Source organism: Necator americanus, chromosome III, assembly GCF_031761385.1.
Source record: "Necator americanus strain Aroian chromosome III, whole genome shotgun sequence".
Lineage (NCBI taxonomy): Eukaryota > Metazoa > Nematoda > Chromadorea > Rhabditida > Ancylostomatidae > Necator > Necator americanus.
Genome location: NC_087373.1, coordinates 1,720,232 through 1,740,240, shown reverse-complemented (window position 1 = coordinate 1,740,240; position 20,009 = coordinate 1,720,232). Strand labels below are relative to the sequence as shown.

The following is a 20,009-nucleotide window of genomic DNA, read 5'->3' as shown; positions in this document are numbered from 1 at the left end:
CGATAGCACGATGACAGCCATACTTTTATTTGTTTGATCGTTTTTAATTCTTTTTTTCATGTAACTGTGTATGATTGGGATTACTTCACAGTTGCAATCATAGGAAAATATTTTTTCATCGCTAGGGTGGGACCCTATCAGCGACCGTCTCCATGGAGCATGTAATCCAACGCAATATCTTCGACGGTAACTGTTAGTGCTTCCCTTAGTTTTCTGCGCGCTAACAAAGTTATGTAAGATAAAAAAATCGATATGTAAATACACGACGAATAGAATGTTGTTAATAAAATCACGACAGTCCTGACGTCCATGAATCCACACCATAGAAAAGGACAAGTACAGATAAAAGTCAGAGGAAGTCACATCACATCAGGATGGCATGGTGATCCCATAATATCACATAGAGCGATTGAGTTAGTTCAGTATGGTAATATGATAGAGTAAAAGTAGAAAAGCAGAGAAGTACTAAGAACAACCCATTCAGTGGAGTTGAAAGATTGAGGACCAATGACGTTTTTAACGGATCTACCACGTGGGACCTCGAGTATGGTCTTGCGCGCTAACTGTCCCATTGCATCGTCAGGCGAAAATAAATTAAAGAACGAGAAAAAGATCAAAGAAAATAGATAAAATATTTAACAACTCATCAAAACTCATTTTTATAATGATGTGCACCACCATTATTGATCATTGTAGTACGCCCCCTCCCTCCAAAAAAATTAAAAAATAAAAATAAAAAAGAGAGTGTGTTAATTTATTGTTGATTTCTTAATAACGGTGTAATCAACACCTCCACTTGGACACCAGAGTGAAATTCGGAAAATTTCATTGCCCTAAATGGTCAAAAAAAAGGAGAAGGTACTGAGATAACCATCTCAAAATCAAACATAGAAAAAATTCCCCAACATTGCGTCCACTTCCTCAGCTCACTCCGTCCACTTACGGTGACTTTTATACCGAAAAAAAAAATACGAGAGATATTTGATCAAAAAGAACTTATTAGTATGTCGTAGGTAAATTACCGTACACGACAACTACATCAATGTTGAACCCTACCCGAGATTATCGTACAAAAATATCCAAATCGTCGACTTAAGGCCTGTAGTAATTAGTGCTACCGTAGTCTAAAAGCAACAGTGTGGAAGAACGTCACTGAGAGCGTAGATGTGGGCCCGCCGAGCCGATACGTGATGAGGGCTTTCGGAGTTCGTTGATGAGTAGAAGTATGCCTTGCTGGGCCCATGGGCCCATCTCATCGGGAAATTCCGCTTTTAATCGATCGAAGAATGTGTGCGCATCGTCATACTTCTCTCGATCAATAGCTAAAATCGATGTATTGATAGGCACTAGAGCTTCAAACAAGGAAAAATTAAATAAAAGTAGATAGATTTGAGTATCATCTAATGTAACTTTGTAGCTAACAAAAAATCGCTAAGAAAATTTTTATCTAACTTCTTTTAAAATTTATTCTTATTTTTTATTATTTAAACCATTTATTTTCGACTAAGGAATTCTTTGTCAAACTTTATTTATTTATCTTTTTTTATTTTTTAAACTATTTATTTTCTACTAAACATTTCTGAATCATAGGTTATTCTGAGTGTCTTGAATCAGGAAAAAATGAATAACAAATCGATTAGACTAACAATCCACCACGTAATTAAGACTCTTTAGATATTTCTTCGAGATATTGAATGGGGGAAAATCAATAACCGATCAATAAGACTCACAATCCACCACATAGTTAAGACTTTTCAGACATTTCTCCGAGATTCGTCCCTCTTTCATTGCGTCTTCCAATTCACGTATGCGTAGCTGGATGCCTCGACAGATGTTCTAGAGATAATGGAGAGATTAGAAAAGCATGGGAAATCAATAAATCGATGCAAATCAAATCAATACTATCATGAAGAGAAGTATCTACGACTAACCGGTGATAATTTCTTACTAGCTGCGGATAGACAAAGAATTAATTGTTGTCGACTCATTGAAACGTCTCCTGGGGCTTTTTGAAGTCGTCTATAATTCAGATAATTTAATTTATAGTACTCAAGTGTTAATATTCAGCTAAAAATACAGTATCCACTGAATTATTTCAAATTTCTAATGGGAATTTTAAGCTGTTCGTAGAAACACATCACCATGAACACTTGAACTTTATCACCTGCGCCTATCATTTTCATTATTACTGAGAAAATTAAATTTCAATTAATAATAACTAATAACTTTAACTGTCGGAAAGTCTAAAAAATCAGTTTGAAAATGAAGTGAATGAGTATTTAAGGGTGAAAACGACCTCAGAATGTTACTGTAACTTTAACAAAAGTACTTAAACTTAATTCAACAAGTACGTAAACTTTAATTTTATTAAATTAAACTTGAAAAATCGTCGGATTCGATACTGTCCCATAACGAGCACAACCAAGAAGAAAAAATCACTCTAAAAAAATCTTTGATCCATGTTCAACTTATTATTATTATTCAATTCGCTATGGCAAGAGAATTTTCGAGACTGTTCCGGATGAATAATGTTTTTGAGGAGCGATTAGATAGAAAAAATCCAGCAACGCGAACTTCCAGCCGTGACCAACCCGTCATATTCGTTAGGTTGAATTGAAACCCTTGCAGAAACAAAAAAAATATGGAGAATAATTGGTTATGTTCATTCCCATCGCCTATTCAAGAAAACTTAAAACAATTACATCCTCTGAAATCTCTAAGAAAGTCTTTCCAGGCAAAGAAACTCACCGATAATTGATTCCTTCATGTGTGGATGGTCTTCGGGCCGAATCCACCACACAGTTCGGCAGCGAAGCGATGACGTCATTCGATTGAAATGACAGTAAGGTGGTGGAAACTGTTTTAAGGGAGGGCACTGGTCGTGATGTCGTCGGCGACGACGAAGCTGATGAAGCAACCGTCGCCGAAGACGAGTCATTCGACGTGGCCGCCCATGCTACGTGAGTGTTATGTTGATTAGGATTCTATAAAAGACATTAATAATATCTTCAAATCGATATCGATCAATTGATCAAAGTTACTCACTGAATGTGAACGAATAAGAAATGGATCTGCTGATTTTGAACCGGGACCGCCACCTGAAAACATGAAAACAATGGAGTGGTAATGGTTCATGGGTGTTGTTGAGCCAGAAGTAAACAATTATTTTTCTGATATTCCAAAAAGAGCATTATTGTGAGGATCCCACAGTAATACACAGTCCTGAAACTCCATACACTTATTTATTTACCTTATACACCTATCTTTACCTATTTATCTATATTTGACGTAGTTTTATCTTCAGTAATAATTAGAAATTATAGAAAAAGTGCTGTTTTGGTGGAGACAAGTGGATTTCTAAAAAAAACTCACTATTATCAGCAATTAAGAGTATATTCATAGCGCTACCCGTTCCACTTAACCCATGACACCACCGTCACCTGATTCGGCAACACTAATCCTCCCGATAATGTCGTCATTCCGCTATTAATGCTTATTCCAAAAGTCGAAACGCATGAAGCGCCACTGATGAGTTTCCTCTACGTCCCTAGCCACATTTCAAAGTTAACAAGGAACATTTCTCGTCGTCTCAGTGAAGCATTAATGACGGTTGAATATCTCAGTGATAAGAAGTGGCCGTTAGCGACAACACAATGATTTTTATATTCTATAATGTTTGTAGAACAACCTCAAGCAGCAATAAACACTCAAAAAAAGGGAAACAGTCGGTACAGCCTACGTTACTCGAGAAAAATCACACATGCACATGGTCCCAGGACTCTTTCATTTAACTATAGTAAATCGATTGATAACTGACACACGCATGTCCAGTTATCAATCGATTTACTATAGTTAAATGAACGATAACAATTTCAATCCTTTGAATCCATGAAAAATATACATATGTATCGACTTTTACTGTACTGTACTTATACTGCACAATGATTGTGTCCATACCCGAATTGCAACGAAAATTTTCGGAAAAAAATGTACAAACGAGCAACGAAATTGTTAAGTTATCCAATTTTCCACTTTTCATCCAACTTCTGGAAAAAGAAAGCGTTAAGGACAGCAAACATTTGCTGTAAATGAAAAAAAAAAGAATATGACGGGGGCAACAGTACATTTTCTGAAGATTGAAACGATTCGAAAATGTGGTAATTTAAGATATATCAAGCCTTAGTTCCCTGTCATAGCTTTCTTATAAAAAAGTGAATAGTATAGAAAAAAAAACATAAGGTATGAGTTCATCTACTCGTTAGGAATAACATCTTTGCCTACTTCATGCTGGTTGTTTTTTTTTCTACATAAGTGCAATTTATTAGAACTACGATTCTTGGAGTACGGTAAATATCGATTTGAAAAACTGCTTAATTGAGTTGCATTTTCCGACAGCGTATTGTGGGAAATACTCCTACACACGGAAGGAATAAGTCAAGTCGAGGTAAGCGGATATTTCTTATCATCTACCATTATTTCGCCACTTTACCATGGAATATAATTTTAAAAAAAGGCTGTTGAAGTAGCGATTCGCGTAGGCCGAAAATTCACCCCATTTTAATCAAGTAAATCGCAGGTGAGTGCACGTCTTCAGAAATCAAACGCTCCAGCTTTCGGAAAAATCCTCATAAGCCTGTTCTCCATCAATACAACTTACCAGAACCAGTTAACATCCAAAAACAGAGCTCGTTACATCAACGAGACCAAAAAATATGATATTAGAAATTTGCGTGCGTTCTACAAAGCGTTCACTTCAAGGCATCACCCCACAAATCTGAGGTGGTGCAGATTTCAGGTGGAGTATTCGTATACGGGATGGGAGACTACGGAGAGGGAGGTGATTCCGTCCATTTCTTCCTAATTGCCGTAAAAAACGGCCCGGAAGATGCGGCGCCGCACAAGACTGGCGCGCTCCAATCGAACCTCTTGTACAAAATGGTGCGCCAAAACGAATGAAGCCGTATCTCTTCAATTAGTAGTATAATTAGGCAATTAGGAAGAAATGGACGGAATCACCCCCTCTCCGTAGTCTCCCATCCTGTATACGAATACTCCACCTGAAATCTGCACCACCTCAGATTCGTGGGGTGATGCCTTTCAAAGCGTTATAAATTTCCTCAAGAATCATATTTTTTTTTCCAAAAAAATCCATACAGATTTCCCGTTACACCCTGTACATTTAGGCAATGCAACGACCACGTCAATGGTAGGGAACAAAGGTCATCGTGCTAGTGAAAAAAGTGGTCGTAGCCTAAAAAGGTTCTGTAACTTTTCCCGTTCAGGTTGCAGTAGAGATTACCGTATATAAAACAAAAGCAACAAATTTAGCGTCCCTACTGTTACGCAAGAATTTTTACCGAGCCCAGAAAAAAAAAAACGATAAGAATGTCCGACCTTCCATTACCTCTATTTCATTATCCAGTTCCATTTTAACATGCATTTTAACATCTTACGTCAAATTACTGCTACATATGTTTATTTATTTATTTATTGAAAACACCTACAGGTGTGCCATAAAACAAAAAAAAAACAAGATGGAACAGAGCTCACCAGAATTTCATCCAAGTTTTACATCACAAAACCTTCTAAGCAGTAAAAGAAGCGGATTGCCTGCATTTTTTTTTTACATCTTACGTCAATTTACTGCTACGCACATGTCACGTAAAAATGCAGAAAATCACGACCGTTTCTTTTCTAATCTGTACGCAATAACATAAATTTTCTACCTCATTACAATTGCCGACAGTTACGATGCTTTTTTGCAACAATAACCACTAAAGCTCATCTGTCTCCCGCTACAGTTTAGAAATACACGCGCAAATCTGGTATTCATATCTTAGCTGCTGCGTAACGGAACATACCTGCTACGGTAAACGCATCGTAAACCGGACGGTGAACTTCGCGTTGCGTCGTTGATGACGGCATCGATAGTGATGAAGTGGACAACGTCGTGATGGCACTTGGTGAAGACGTCAATGATGACGTCGTAGAGGCAGATAAATAGTGAGAAGCGGAAGATTCGGCAGGTGACGCGGACGGTGATGTACTCGCTAGGTTCTGAATGGATGTAGTGGTAGTGTTGGAAGTACATATTTAGTTAAGTGTAACGTATCAGAGAACGAGAAAAAAAATGCTGGGTTCCTAGAGCGACATATTATTTCATTATTGACATTATTTCAGCACATAACAGCACGTAATCTCACAAAAAAAATCTTACAACATCTCATGTCCACAAAACCACAGGAGTCACGCAATGTACATATTATGCAGCCCAACAATTAAGGTAACTTTAAAAAAAAGTCCATGGTTGAAATCAGTATTCGAGAATTTAGATAGATTATAATAAAAAGTAAATATAACGTTAAAAGGAGCATATCACGAATTTGACGAAATACGAAAACCACGGGGATTCCGCAGAGTTCGGGTTGTAGATTACGGGACTCATCGTGGCCCCGCTCAACTTCCCCTAATCGTAGTAAAAATGGGGTGAGAACGGTGTTTATTCCTACGAGGCACGGTAGAGCACGTCCCCTTGTTCACGTTTCGGTCCCCTTAGCAGCTTATTCATTGGTTTTACTTAAAAAGACAAGTGAGGAGGCCTCATTAATCCCCGACAGCTCGATCGTGGAAGCGGCGCCTGCACAGAAATGGTCCGTTTCAGCTTACCTCGTAGGAAAAAACGCCGTCTTCCACGCCGTTTTTTTACGACGATTAGGAAAAGGATGAGGGAAACCACGCTCGGTTCCGTAACCTACAATCCGAACTCTACCGGTCTTCTGGGATTTTCGTGCTATGTCAAAATTCGTGATACGCTGCCTTGAACTCAACACTTTTCCGATTCTAATACAGTCGCAGTCGTAGTAGTAGCGCAATCAGACACAAAGTAGACTAAAGACATAGTCAAGTACTGCAGCGACCATCGCAATGACATACCATAGGAACATAGATGTGAATTTCTGCTTATCTTGAGCTTATTTGTAGTTGATCCTTGTCTTCGATTCGTAGAACGCTCATTTACACGGGAAAAGACCCCAAAGATCATACGAAAAACATACATGTGATAGTCGGAACCTGGTGCCCCGATCCCCTTCACTTTTGAACGTTTGGCGAAGGGACTTCCTTCACTTTTGAACATTTGACGAAGGGACTTCCTCCACTTTTGGACGGTTGACGAAGGGATCCTACGCTACACCCCATGAGCTAGACTCCCTTCACATAAGAGGGTCGGCCTCCTCCCTATCGCACCTATGGCGAAAAGATGCATAGGGAATCTCGCTAGACGTCACCTAAACAGCCTAGCCGGATAGGGTCCTAATAAGTCCCATGGTCAGCTTGGAAGAGAAGAGCGAAGAGCTATCGATTAATTCTGTTACTAACTGTAAATACAGTTCACTGTTCACAGTGAAACAGATGGATGCCAAATGGATTCTGTGCGAGTTCTCACTCTGGACAGAGAACGTTGGACAGAGCAATGTTCAAGGACTACACTCGGCGAAAATGTGTAAAACCACACACGGGCGATAATTCCAATCAGCCGATTAAGTTAAGTCAAGTAAGTAATTGGCTGTGATAGTCGACTAGACAACGACGAGAAAATCACTGACAACCTTGTTAATGAAGAAATGATCAGCAAAATGACAGAAAAAGGAGAATCAATGGCTGAATTCCACTGCCAGGGAAATTCTCGCTTTCCTGAGATTGATAGCTGCTCGAAATTTCCCTGTCGCCATGCAACAAAAACACGCAAAATTGTCCGTGGCAGAAATTCACATGTGCGTGGATTCAAAGCCTCGTTATTACTGGAATGAAAGCTGAATCACCGGCTGAATGTGATAAAATGGAGACGTCATTTTTTTTTCGACAAAACCATTGCATCGGGTAGGTCTCCTCACGAAATCTCATTTGACATTTAGGTATGCAAAATATCGAATACGTGAGAAAAAATGTGATTGTGAGAAACACCAAAGACTTTCGATTTTAGAAGCAAAACAAAACCTTGAAGTTAATTCAACTACGAACTAATTTAACTCATGAAAATGTTCTCGAAAATGACAACCAACATAGCAAAAAAAAAACACTGACAATGTCTAGCACCATGTTGCAATCCATATTTTTTCCATAATAGGCCATATCAGTAGCTTAGACAATTTTTCAGAAGATAATGCACATAACAACTCGATGAGGGTAATGAAGTTGGAGAACTCGCCAGTGGTTATTTTTGCAAAAATCTCAAATATTTGGGTGATCACAGAACTTCTCGCGACCCCCAAGCTTCACAAACAGACGCTCCTCGGCTCCTCTACTGTCATTTCACTGAACTCATCGAAGAAAAGAGAGGAACATCCCAAAATAAGAGTGATGGTGCAAGAATAATCAAAAATTTCGGTCATTAGCAAGAAAAGTAGATGAGGTCGAGCAAGATCTGGAACAAGTCGAGTAAGTAACTTCTAACTTATACATACCTTAGAAGAATCACTGCAGCATGAACAAAATCCTTTCCAAAATCAAAAACTAAGCTCAAATAACTAACAAAACCTTCAATTTGCACGATAACAAAAAAAAATCACAGCGGTCGTAGTAAAAGTTTTGGCTGTTATGGATAAGGATCAGTCAGAAAATAACTAGGATTACTCGTGAGAGATAATCTTTTCATTGGATAACTCATCCGTATCGTGACAATAGCGGTCGTCAGCAACGTATTCAAGAATCGACTGTTGAGACAGAAATGTCGCTGTGGATGTCACACAGCCTGTCGGCATGTCCATGGTAACGGGTGAAATAAGTTAATAGGTAAGAGGCAGCGAGAAATACACGGGTAGCCACAGACAAATGTAATCCGCCTTCGCTTGCCAACATCAATGTTTGTGAGATGGAGATTGTTTCTAACGACGTTGGCACATGTTTTTACTACCTTTGAATGTAAAAACTGTATGCCTGTGGAATTCTGTATGGGACCTTAATTTTTCTTTTTTGCACTGTAGTACAGGTACCAGCTATAACGACTACTTATCTAGACTATAATGCAGAGAAGGCGTTACAGAAAAACATTAGGTCTAGCTTTTGTTGTCAGTTACAACTTTGTGAATACTGTAACTTCTTCTTTGAAAGTGCCCTTTAAGAGTAATGAGGAAAAACAATACATAGCATTTTTTGTAGCAAAGACAAATGAGCTTTGAAGAATGCAAAAGTTCTTTTTTAGTTTCAGTACATGACGGCATGTGACAAACGGCTGGATGAACATCAGAAATGAAATTATAATTAATTTTGAGAAATTCGTGAAGATTATGAAAAACTCTAGCGTTTATGGATTCTTCTAGAACTCGAATGATTCGATTTCTTACGTTCGTTTCGTCTAGTGATTTTTCTTACGATTCTACCGGCCGTTTTTGAGATGATTTCGCCTCAATTGTGAGCAAAGATTGGTTCATACCAGACAAATCACTGGCTATCCCGTTGCTAACGTAACAATTATATTCAAAACTGTGTTTTAAGCTTCGCTCGTTTAGTTGTAGGTAGTGCATATGCTTCGGATTCTACTTATAACAAAATAATTAAAAATCTCACATGTATCTTTTCATTCCTCAAGAAAGAATCCAGATTTTGGAAAGAGCACGCAATCGGTCATCTTTAGGTGGATTGTGCTTCAGTAGTAATCTTTTTTTTCCACTATTAGTTATTACTATTTACCGTATCGCTATTTCCTTTCATTTCATGTCTCATATCCTTTTTCCTGTAATTTCTCGGCTTTATCAGGATCTTCGAATAATTCTCAGTGAGTGAATTGTGCCCTGATTGCGGAATGACCATTAATAAGGCTACTTGTCGTAATTGCACAGGAATAATTCTTCGAAAGTGTCTCAAATAACTATATTATAAAATTTGCTTCTGAAAGTAAAAGAATGGGTGCGCTGAAGGACGATCAACAACATTATTTACAGACAGCTACGTTCATTCCGCTCCGAAGAACTTCCTGCTGTGTTTTTGAAGAAATGATTCAAAGGCATAGAAATTGAAAAATCATTCTTTTTCATCCGCAAATTTGAAGGAATCCAGAGGAAAAATTTGCCCCACCAGGATAACACAAATTAATCACACTATGTGATATTTCTACTCGGTAGAGTCGTTTTATGCGTTTTATGAAGTTGTATACATCAAAACAGCTCTGATCGATTGAAACTGTATTGTTTCCTCACAGGTGTGCACTCACTCATGCTCAAGAAATTCATTTCAAACGCGAGAGGTCACAGGCGAGAGGTTTGCGCTAGTACTCCGGGAAAAGACGTGAGCAATCCGTAAATTATGGAACAAATTCGGTATCCCTATGGAGCAGAAATTTGATATTTGTTTAAGGGAAAAAGCGGGAAATAAAAGAATAATAAATTAATCGTGGAGAAAAATTAACAAAAACTGATTGAAGTAAACGAAGGTATGGAATGAAAAGCATAATTATTGTTCCAAAGCTCCGATACAATGGAATGTATCTTCATTTCCTTTTTCTTTATTGGAAGGATAAGGAAAAAGGAAAAGATGAAGAATTCAGTAGTATTGCCACATAAAAATCTAGTAAATTCCCGGAGATATTTTTCAGTATGAAGGGATAAGGGGGGAAAGAGCAAAGATAGCAATGATTTAAAAAAGAATTCCTGCGACAGAAAATCATATGTGTTATGATCTACAAGAGCACAGAAGAAAATGCACAAAACAAGGGAAAAAAAATCAAAATACAAAATATTATCTGGATCTGGAACCAACCTGTGTATTGGTGGTGCTCCGTGATAGTGTTGTTGTTGAAAAAACTGCTGGTTACTGGCTAACTGGACATTTTGTTGGTCTATTTGCTGCGGTTGCACCGCACCATCAGCTGACATTTGATTATGCTGTGCCGCTGGCATTCCTTGCGAGTAAGCATGGAATGCAGCGGTCGGATATTGTTGCTGTTGAGGTTGCTGAGGTAGATGATCCGGTGTGATGGCTGTCTGAGGTAGCTGATATGCTGAGGTCATAGGGACACTATGAATTGGTGCTAAATGATGAGTATATTGTTGTTGAGGCTGCATATGAGCCTGTGTTGTAGCCTGGGTCGTTGTCACTCCGGGAATTGGAGCCGAGGTTGGAATCCCCACAGAGACAGGTGTCGGCACTACCTGAATGAGAAATTCTTAGATTTCTTTGTGAACGATTTTGGATAGATTTTTCTGTTATGAGAATTCTACTCCGGGATTGTAGGAGTATTACAAGAATACAGGTATTTTTGGTGGTTTTTCCTACAATCCCTGGTGGTGGTGGTGGAAAACTTAGTAGAAAAAGCTCCACAATTACGTCAAGTCGTCTAATCTACATACATGGATTTTTCCTTCTCAGCAATCATTAATTGAATAGCATCATGCAGGAGAAATAATAGCAACAAGAAGAGAAATCAGGATAAAATTCGTCTCTCCTTCTTCAAATTCGCAGCAAAGAGCAATCAGAAGAGGCGGGAGACACCAAGACACATCAAAAACTCTCACGGTAATACACCATCGCCCCTACATCAAATGATCCCGAAAGTGTTTTTGTATCCGAAAGGAAGCTGAACTCTTGATAAGTTTTCTTCTGCTACTTAGTGTTTGGCTGTGGTGATGATGTGATTCGCCTTGGTGAGAATCTACAAGAACCCGATGGTTCACCAGCCCCGCTAATCGGTGAGACTGGTCAGTTTGTTTTCCTTTTGAAGGTTTTGCGTGGTGTACTTAGAACAATATCGAAGCTTAGCAAAGAGAGAGGAGGAATTTGATGGGATATGCATGGCATCAAAGACCAGGAACCATTTTCAGGCCTTTGATAAAGAACAGTTTGTAGAAGCGTCAGCCCAATAATAAAGTTTAACCTTAACCTCGTTGGCATAACAAGAAAACAAACAAAACAAGAAAACATAAATACACTTCTCAATGCCGAGGTTTCAAGAAGAGAGGACTTGGAGACTGCTGGACAGCATACCTCTATTTACTACCACTATTTATAAATTTATAATACCATATTTACTATACTATTTATAAAGTTTGTTAACAATCTTGGCTGTTGTTTAAATTTGACTATCGACAAGTTGCCTCTATTTACTGTTTCCTGGCCATACTATAACAGCAAGCATCACGAAACAAACCACCTGTTTTTCTAAGATTTTCATTGACCATAAGTCGTTCCGAGACATTTACAACAAAACTTTCTTTGGATTATCTGTATACTGAATTTAAAATGTCCACAGCTGACCCACATTCAAATCGCAAAATCCTACAACTCTATGTATTCAGAAAAAAACAATTGTATTCTTTGTCCACCTATGGCAATATTTTTACGTGGAAGTGTGCGATAATTACAATGCACAGCGGCTCACAAATTACTTCCCAACGTCGCAAACAAATGTTGTTTTAGCGCGCTTGGAAATTGATTATCAGCTAGTTCTGGTATTTTCCAGAGAATTGGCTAGTAAGAACGTGAAGAATTGGGGACTATGGATTGATAGACTAAGTCATTTATTCCTTAATTTACTTCTTCGAGAATCGTACTATCACTATCACAGCCTAATTTCTTCAGTAGGACGCTTTCATAATCTGTTTGACATTAAAGGCAGCATACCACGAATCTGGGGTGGTACGGATTTCAGGTGGAGTATCCGTATACGGGGTCGTAAATTATGGAGACCGGGGTGGTTCCGCTCATCTCTCCCTGAATCACTGCACGCAGCCGACCCCTGAATGCTATTTTCTATTGGAGCGCGCCACCCTTGCACGCTTAGCGTCCCTTTCTGCCTATCGGAGCAGTCCGAATTGATTTTCGACGAATCGCAAGGCGGAGGCGGCGCAAGGGGTGGAGCGTTGCAATAGATGGCGTCGTACAAAACAGCATTCTGGAGGCGGCTGTTTGCAGTGATGCAGGGAGAGATGACCGGAACTACCCCGTCTCCATAATCTACGACTCCGTATACGGATACTCTACCTGAAATCTACACCACCTCAGATTCGTGGTATGCTGCCTTTAAGGTACGCTGTGATGAGCTAATGACTAGTACAAAACATTATTGGCTATTAGTCGCTTGCCAGTAAATGAGTCTAAAAACAGCAGAGTCCCTGTCTACTACGAACTCATTATTCTTTGAACTATTAATAGGTCCCAGAGGACTTGTGCTATAACTTGCTACTCATAGGTGAATAGTTGCCTTTTTCAGCCGTCACATCACTCATACGCAAATCATAGGTACAGATCAATCTGCTTCAAAATCGCATAACGATTTAACACAGAAATTAAGGAGTCAAACAAATACTAAAAAAACAAAACACAAACATAAACACATGCGGAGTTTCCGGTGGAGATCTTGTGCATTCTGAATTGTCTCGTTTCAGCGAAACACTTACATGTGAAGAGCTCTTAATGGTAACTCTCAGTTAAAAGATACAATGTTTTCCTTTGCAGAAATTCTGCACAAGACTGCTCGAATAGCAAAACACAAGGTCAATTGACTCTAAATGGTCAGAACTAAACAAACAAAAAATTTTTCGACCGTTTTCACTGTTCATTTTTTTTTCGGTAAACATAATACGAAATGATTCTACTGCTAATAAAAGAGAAAACCGCAAACAATAATCTCATAAATTATAGTCAATCAGGCGGAGCCAGAAATACAAATAAGAGACAGAAGCAGTGAAATACAATAGTCACGATACCGATTTTTATAGCTAGCTAGCTAGCGCAAAAATTTGGAAAAAAAAAACTGCACATTAAAACTCACTCCATATTGCTGAGAAGCGGCGTGGCCACCATGACCATGTGGATGTGCTTGTTGACTGAAATGCCAGCATGTAAACAAACCCGATCGTGTACTTCTAATGAATAATTTGTTTATAAACAACAATTAACTACCAAAAAAAATGAACTTACTGTATCAAATCGAAACAATAAGGCTCGAGTTTTCAAGATCACTCCGTTCATAGAAAAAAAATCAAAATATTATGAAAGGGAAACTCCGTCGCTGAGACTTAGAAAAGTGTTTAGGTTTTCACTAGCGGAATTCGAATTAAATGCAGCCTCTGCTAGAAAAATAGTAACAAATGTGCAAATTACTAGTCTAATGTGAGTATTTCTCACAGTCATAATGATAATTGATATTCTTACGCTTTGGCTTTGAGGAAAAAAAAGTACACACATACACAATGAAAACAACAAACGATCTTTAGCATTCTTTATTTAAAAAAAAGTCGAACTTTAAAGGGGTAAAAGGTTAACACACCTAAAAGGTTTGACAGTGAGACAAATAGAACCAGCACTGCGGCATTAGAGTACAGTGTACTTCTATTTCGCATCATATATCCTAGCCCTCTTCCCTTCAGATCTCAAGTAATCAAGTTAATTTGGGAAAGCCAAAAAAACTAGACCACGCGCTCACGCCTAGTTCAAAGAAAAAGTTAAAAGTTAAGGTTAATTTAGGTTAAAAGTTGTGGAAATAGATGAAATGGAGAAGTGACTATCTGGATAAGAAAAAAAAAACCAAAAGATCAAAACAAATATATCAAAAATTCCTCACTTCGCACTATCGGTTCTATGGATATATTCCTGATCAGGAGCTTGGTGCGGCATCATACCACTGCTAGGTGATACGCTCTAAATCAATACAGCTCATGTAAACATGACCAGAAAAAACAGACTGAATATACAATAACCGTACAGATATAGACGGATCGACAAGCCTTTTCCTTAAGTGCGATAGCCGATTTGACGCAGTAGGAGCAGCCGCACCGCCCAAGTTTGGCGGATCGTTCCATCCGGGCGTTACTGTCGGTGGTAGGATCGACTGCATCGATTCCATCTGGAGCGATTTTTTACCCTGGAAAGGAAAAAGATGACTAGTCGTTGAGGTTTCATTAACGAAAGTAACAATGCACGACGATCAAACCTTAAACGTGACTAAGGCACAGAATGCTACATTTCCTATCCATCCATAAAACTTATTTCAAATTTGAGATTTTCATAAATCCTAATAGTTTGTTGTGGAAGTATTTAGTAAATAAATGGAAATAACAACAATTACTGGCCCTGAAGGAATACATTCTGCAGGTTACGGTCCCTAGATGCATTCAGAAATTGTATGAGTACACGAATGCAGTTAGAAACACTTCTTTTCTTTGGATGCAATCCTAAACTTCACTGAAAGTCGCGCATTCGACTTTTACAGGAAGAACAGGACCAGTTTTACAGATACTGCCGTAAAGAACACGTGAAGCTCAAATGAAACATAGGATTAGAACGAAATGTTAGCGAATAATCATATGGTAATTAAAGGACTCAGATCTATATGGAGAACTATTCTTGAAATTGTAAAGAAACAGCGACCGAGCTCTGCTTCTCAGAAAAAAGAACATGGAAACAGAACTGTCATAGAGAGAACAAAACAAAAGAAACGATACGTCTTGTGTATGGGAATATGAACCGATCGAACTTATTCGAATAGTCGAAGAAGACTTATTCGATGTGTTCAACTATATAAGAACCAGTTACTTTGATTACTTTGATAACTTTGATTGCGTGGCAAGGAATGTATAGTGAAAGTGAAGATGGGCCAGGTTTAAAAACGGGAAAATGACGTTGAGAGGATGCGCACTTAGCACAGCGCTTCATTTTTTTGCATGAAAACGAGAGGAAACTTGTCGTTGTCTCCAAAAAACATCTAGCATACAATAGAGGATCGTTTCGCAAAACCTGACCTAATATCGATGAAAACGAAATGATGACGGAAGGAGAGGAAAGGAGAAACGGCGATGAGAAGGATAGAAAAAGTCGTATCGAATCGTTTAACCAATGAAGTAGGTAGATCCGAAATACGAACTATCAAACTAAAAGGTAGGACCAGAGATCCAGAATGTTCTGTATCCAGTAATTACAGACCTCTAGAGCTCACATAATCCAGAAGAACAAAAATTTGCACTGCGAGCGAATCTTATCAGGTACTTGAGAAGTTGGTATGATTTCAAATTTATGACACCATTACTTTCCGGATCAGTAAAACCGTAGAGGAGCCCAAATGAAGTTACCAGATAAAAGCGCAGAAGGTTTGGCTTCTGGAAGAGAAATGAATGCGGAAATGACTCATTACATCATATAGACAAGTTCTGAAACAAGTTTTGAGACAATAGCGTCATGAAAAAAAGAAAGGAGTGAAGATGCAATGGGACCTGTGATTCTCCAAATATATTTCCCCTGAGAGCTCCTGATCCGTGAAAACTTACACAATAATGGTGTGGGAACAACCTTATACCTCAATAAGGAACGAACACACCACAATAGAGCGATATCAGCGAATTTCCAGGCGTGAGCTGGAAGTCAGTGACGTTTTGGAACGCTTCCAACTAAGCGGCGCAGTTAGTAGTGTAGAATCACTGGCAAATAGTTGTCGCTTGGCGCAACGTTCGGCGGAAATTCCCTTCTTGACTCTGGAAACTCCGCAAATAAATGTTTGCTGGAAGATTTGAAGTTGACCTCTATACGTTCTTTTTTCCTGAGATCTCAGTTTTATTTACTTCTTATGTCTGTATTGGTGTAGCATGTATTCGGAGCCTTCATCAAATTGGCAGTTTCCTTGACGTTTTAGAATCCTAGGAGAGTTTTAGATTGAACCATGCTTTTCAGGCACCAACTGATTTTAAAGGAATAGTTCGTGGGAACTATTTTCGGTATTTGCGAGATACACGCAATTTATAAGTGTTTCGAGAGTGCGGCGACGAACATTCGAGACATTTAGGGCAGATCCCTTTTTTTTGCCAATCCGTAGGTTTGATTTCGATACTCTATGGGCATCACATGCTGACATAAAAACTCCTATTGTGTATTCGTTTTGTCCTATGAAATTATAAGCGGAATTACGTGGTTCTTGATGTACTTTTTTGTGAAATAGTGAGACCAGAAGAAGTTTTGATGCGTTTTGTTTTTGATGTTTTTGATGGTGTATCGTATTGTCCAGGATGTGGTAAATACCTAAAGAAACTGGTGCCAGAAAAAATGGTGAATAAAAAAATCCTTAGATATATCCTTTTCCTCAATGCAATTGTATGGTCGAGTCAAAACGACCCGAAGCTCGATGCAATTGCGTAAGCGGCTACGATCGTAGCAGTGCGGTGGAGTGTAGCGGTTATGGTCGAGGGAGAACCCTTGCTAGCGCCACTCACCGCTGCATTTTGCGGTGGTCCCGCCACGATCCCATAAGCTGGCTCAACCACGCCGCTTCGAGCGATGCTGCTTACGCAACTCGAGCTTCATGCCGCTTTCAGCTGTTACTATATTTAGAAGGAGGTATTGTTTCGAGAAAATCCATCAGATAACAAATAAGCGTTGCTAGTTTTTAATTGATTTTCTCGAGCTGCAGCCAAGATTGGTATTAATCGTCTTTATTAAACAACAGCTGTTTCGGCGTTATCGCCTTCGTCAGACCCCGGAAAAACCAAAGCCATTAGTGATTTATCCTCTCAAGCGCCTCATCACCCTATAGAAAGCATCCAAACGGTAGGCAAACTCAAAAACTACGTTTCAACATGCCAACATTCAAAGACATTCGAACATGGGCAATAGTGTTACTATTGTGTTAGGGAACTACGGCATATGCAAGTAATCAGGGAGGTAGGGATGTGGAGTAGAGTACTATCGATCATAAAGAGAACGCATAGAACAGGACATATAACGTTTTTGCGGTAGTGTAGTTGCGTCCTTGATGAGACAATGACTCAAAGAAGTCCACAATTGCGTCACGAGAATGTCGACAGTCTCTTCTGTCGAGAGGAACGGATACATACAAGTGCTCTTTGAAGAAGTATTGGGTAGTTCTTCTAGATCATATCGTATTTTGTTCGCATTGCAATTACTCGTACTGTTGCATCAATGATTGTAGAAAGAAGTAGTGTTTATGCTTACATCTGGCTAATCAACGAAATTACTCCATCGTCCTTTTCGCCATTTATTCAATATTTCTAACCGTGGGTGTAAAGGCAGTTGGAGAATACGCGACGTTGCTCTAATTGAACTGTACTTTTGTGCGCAAAACGTCCATAGAGCACAATAAATGATAAAGGATAAAGTTTCTGGCGTTAATCAATCCGCTTGGGACTTGCGCCCTCGCGTTCACTTCAATTCAGAATCGTTTGAGGTTTACGAACGTGTAACTAGCCTATACTGACCTGCGGGGCTAGCCGATGTGTCAAGTCAATGCTTTTATCCTCCCAGACAAGTCTGGTATCTTTATCGACCCCTGAGGGATGAAGGGCTTGGTGAGCACTAGGGCGGATTCGAACCTCCGATCGATCGTGCAGGAAGCGGAACCTCTAACCGCTACACCACACCAGCCCATAGAGCACAAAAACTGGGCTCGAATGACAAATGTCGTTCAGGGGAAAAAAGGAAGATAGAGCTAGAACTACTGATGTTTTAATTCTTAGTGCTTTAGTCTCCATGTCATAGATTCGCCAAGACTGATGCTTAGGTTTTAGGGCCCCAAATAACTTTCCCATTCTCTTCCAGTGATGAACAATCGATTGATGAACTATAATGTTCTGAAATCGGAAGGATATTTATCATTTCAGAATATTTAATACTAGTATAGTAGTATTTGTGCTCTATAAACGTTTTGCACTCAAAAGTGAGTTGAACTGGAGCAGCCATTCCCCTTCCCCACTTCAACTACCTTTGAACCCATACAACGTTTGAAATACGTATCGACCGTTTCGCAATGAAAGAGTGATGCCGCGTATGTTAACACTAATATGATGTCTCTTTTCTTTTTTTCATCAAAAAATCATCAATTAATTAGTATTATTGTATCATGTTATTGTATTATTGTGCAACAATATATTATTATATTATTTAATCAATTAACTATCAATTAGTATTGCAATGCTGTTGCGTCCATCCTGCGTTCAGCGGTTGTGATGTCAGGCTGTCAGGGAACGGTGAACTTGGTATAGTCGGGTGAAAACGACATGAAGCACGGTGCAGTTGCGTAAGCGACTGCGCTCGAAGCGTCGCGGTGGAGCGTAGCGATTGGGATCGAGGCAGAACCATCGCGAACTGTAGCAATGCGTAGTGCTAGCAAATGTCTTCGCTCGTTCCTAACCGCTATGCTTCACCGCACCGCTTCGAACGTAGCCGCTTACGCAACTGCACCGAGCTTCAGCTCCTTTCGACTCTACTCTACTACGATAATGTGTAAGTGAACAAGGAAAAAACTGCAATATTCGAAAGATGTTTACAAAACAAATGAAAATTTTGCACTCTACACGACATTTGTGTTTCAATCAGTGTTTTTCTCTATTTTTCTTTCATTTTTTCATGCGTTCTTTTTATTTTTGATTTAAACAATCTCGTTCATGATCATAGATGCGATAGTCGAAGCCGGTGCTCTGACCCCCTTCACTTACGGGCGGTTGGTGAAAGGACCCCTTCACTTGAGCTGCACCCCATGAGCTAAATCCCCTTCACCTGAGGAGGGTCCGGCTTCTCCCTATCGCACCTATGTTCATGATCTCTCCCCTTTAAGCCGTCATCGTTTCCATAATCGATCGCCATGGTGTTCATGCATGTCTCAATTTACGATATCCAGCACCTATAACGAAACATTCCGAGTTTTTTTTTTTGTTGCAATCGACTGGCTCGATAGTCTATACAATAAATTTGTATTATTGTCGGTGGACTCATAAAAATATATCACACTGTTGGGTTCCTGGATGGAAACCCAACCTATGTGCCAAATCAATTTATGTACACCCTCCTCGTAACTAACAGTTCGTCACTGAACAAGCAGATGATGACTTCATGATGAAACAGGAAAATAGAACTTTTATTGATTTTTTTGGATGTATTTCTTTTCCAAAATGCTCAATGATGTAACATTCCAATATGAAGGATTCCAAACTGCTTTTGATAGTTGTTATCGATCGTTCCTATATTTACTATGCGTATCGATCGTTGTCGTTGTTGTGGGTGGGAGGCGACAACTGTTC

General features: G+C 39.2%; 1 protein-coding gene across 3 annotated transcripts; it reads right to left on the bottom strand.

Annotated features, from left to right (window-relative positions):
- Window positions 1-1,149: 1,149 nt before the first annotated feature.
- RB195_008325 (uncharacterized protein) lies at window positions 1,150-14,836 on the bottom strand (the record flags this gene model as incomplete). 3 transcript variants are annotated; one of them, XM_064194762.1, is made up of 11 exons in its annotated part: window positions 1,150-1,322; window positions 1,731-1,836; window positions 1,932-2,019; window positions 2,749-2,984; window positions 3,046-3,098; window positions 5,862-6,057; window positions 6,756-6,816; window positions 10,753-11,144; window positions 13,763-13,817; window positions 14,555-14,631; window positions 14,696-14,836. In XM_064194762.1, 11 exons carry the CDS (start codon window positions 14,834-14,836, stop codon window positions 1,150-1,152), a joined length of 1,578 nt encoding a protein of 525 aa, XP_064045907.1. The 3 variants fall into 3 exon arrangements, with proteins under 3 accessions (XP_064045907.1, XP_064045909.1, XP_064045908.1); XM_064194764.1 differs by lacking the exons at window positions 6,756-6,816; window positions 10,753-11,144; window positions 13,763-13,817; window positions 14,555-14,631; window positions 14,696-14,836 and having other exon boundaries at window positions 5,862-5,925; XM_064194763.1 differs by lacking the exons at window positions 1,150-1,322; window positions 1,731-1,836; window positions 1,932-2,019; ... (1 more) ...; window positions 3,046-3,098; window positions 6,756-6,816 and having other exon boundaries at window positions 6,051-6,057.
- Between the last annotated feature and the right edge of the window lie 5,173 nt (window positions 14,837-20,009).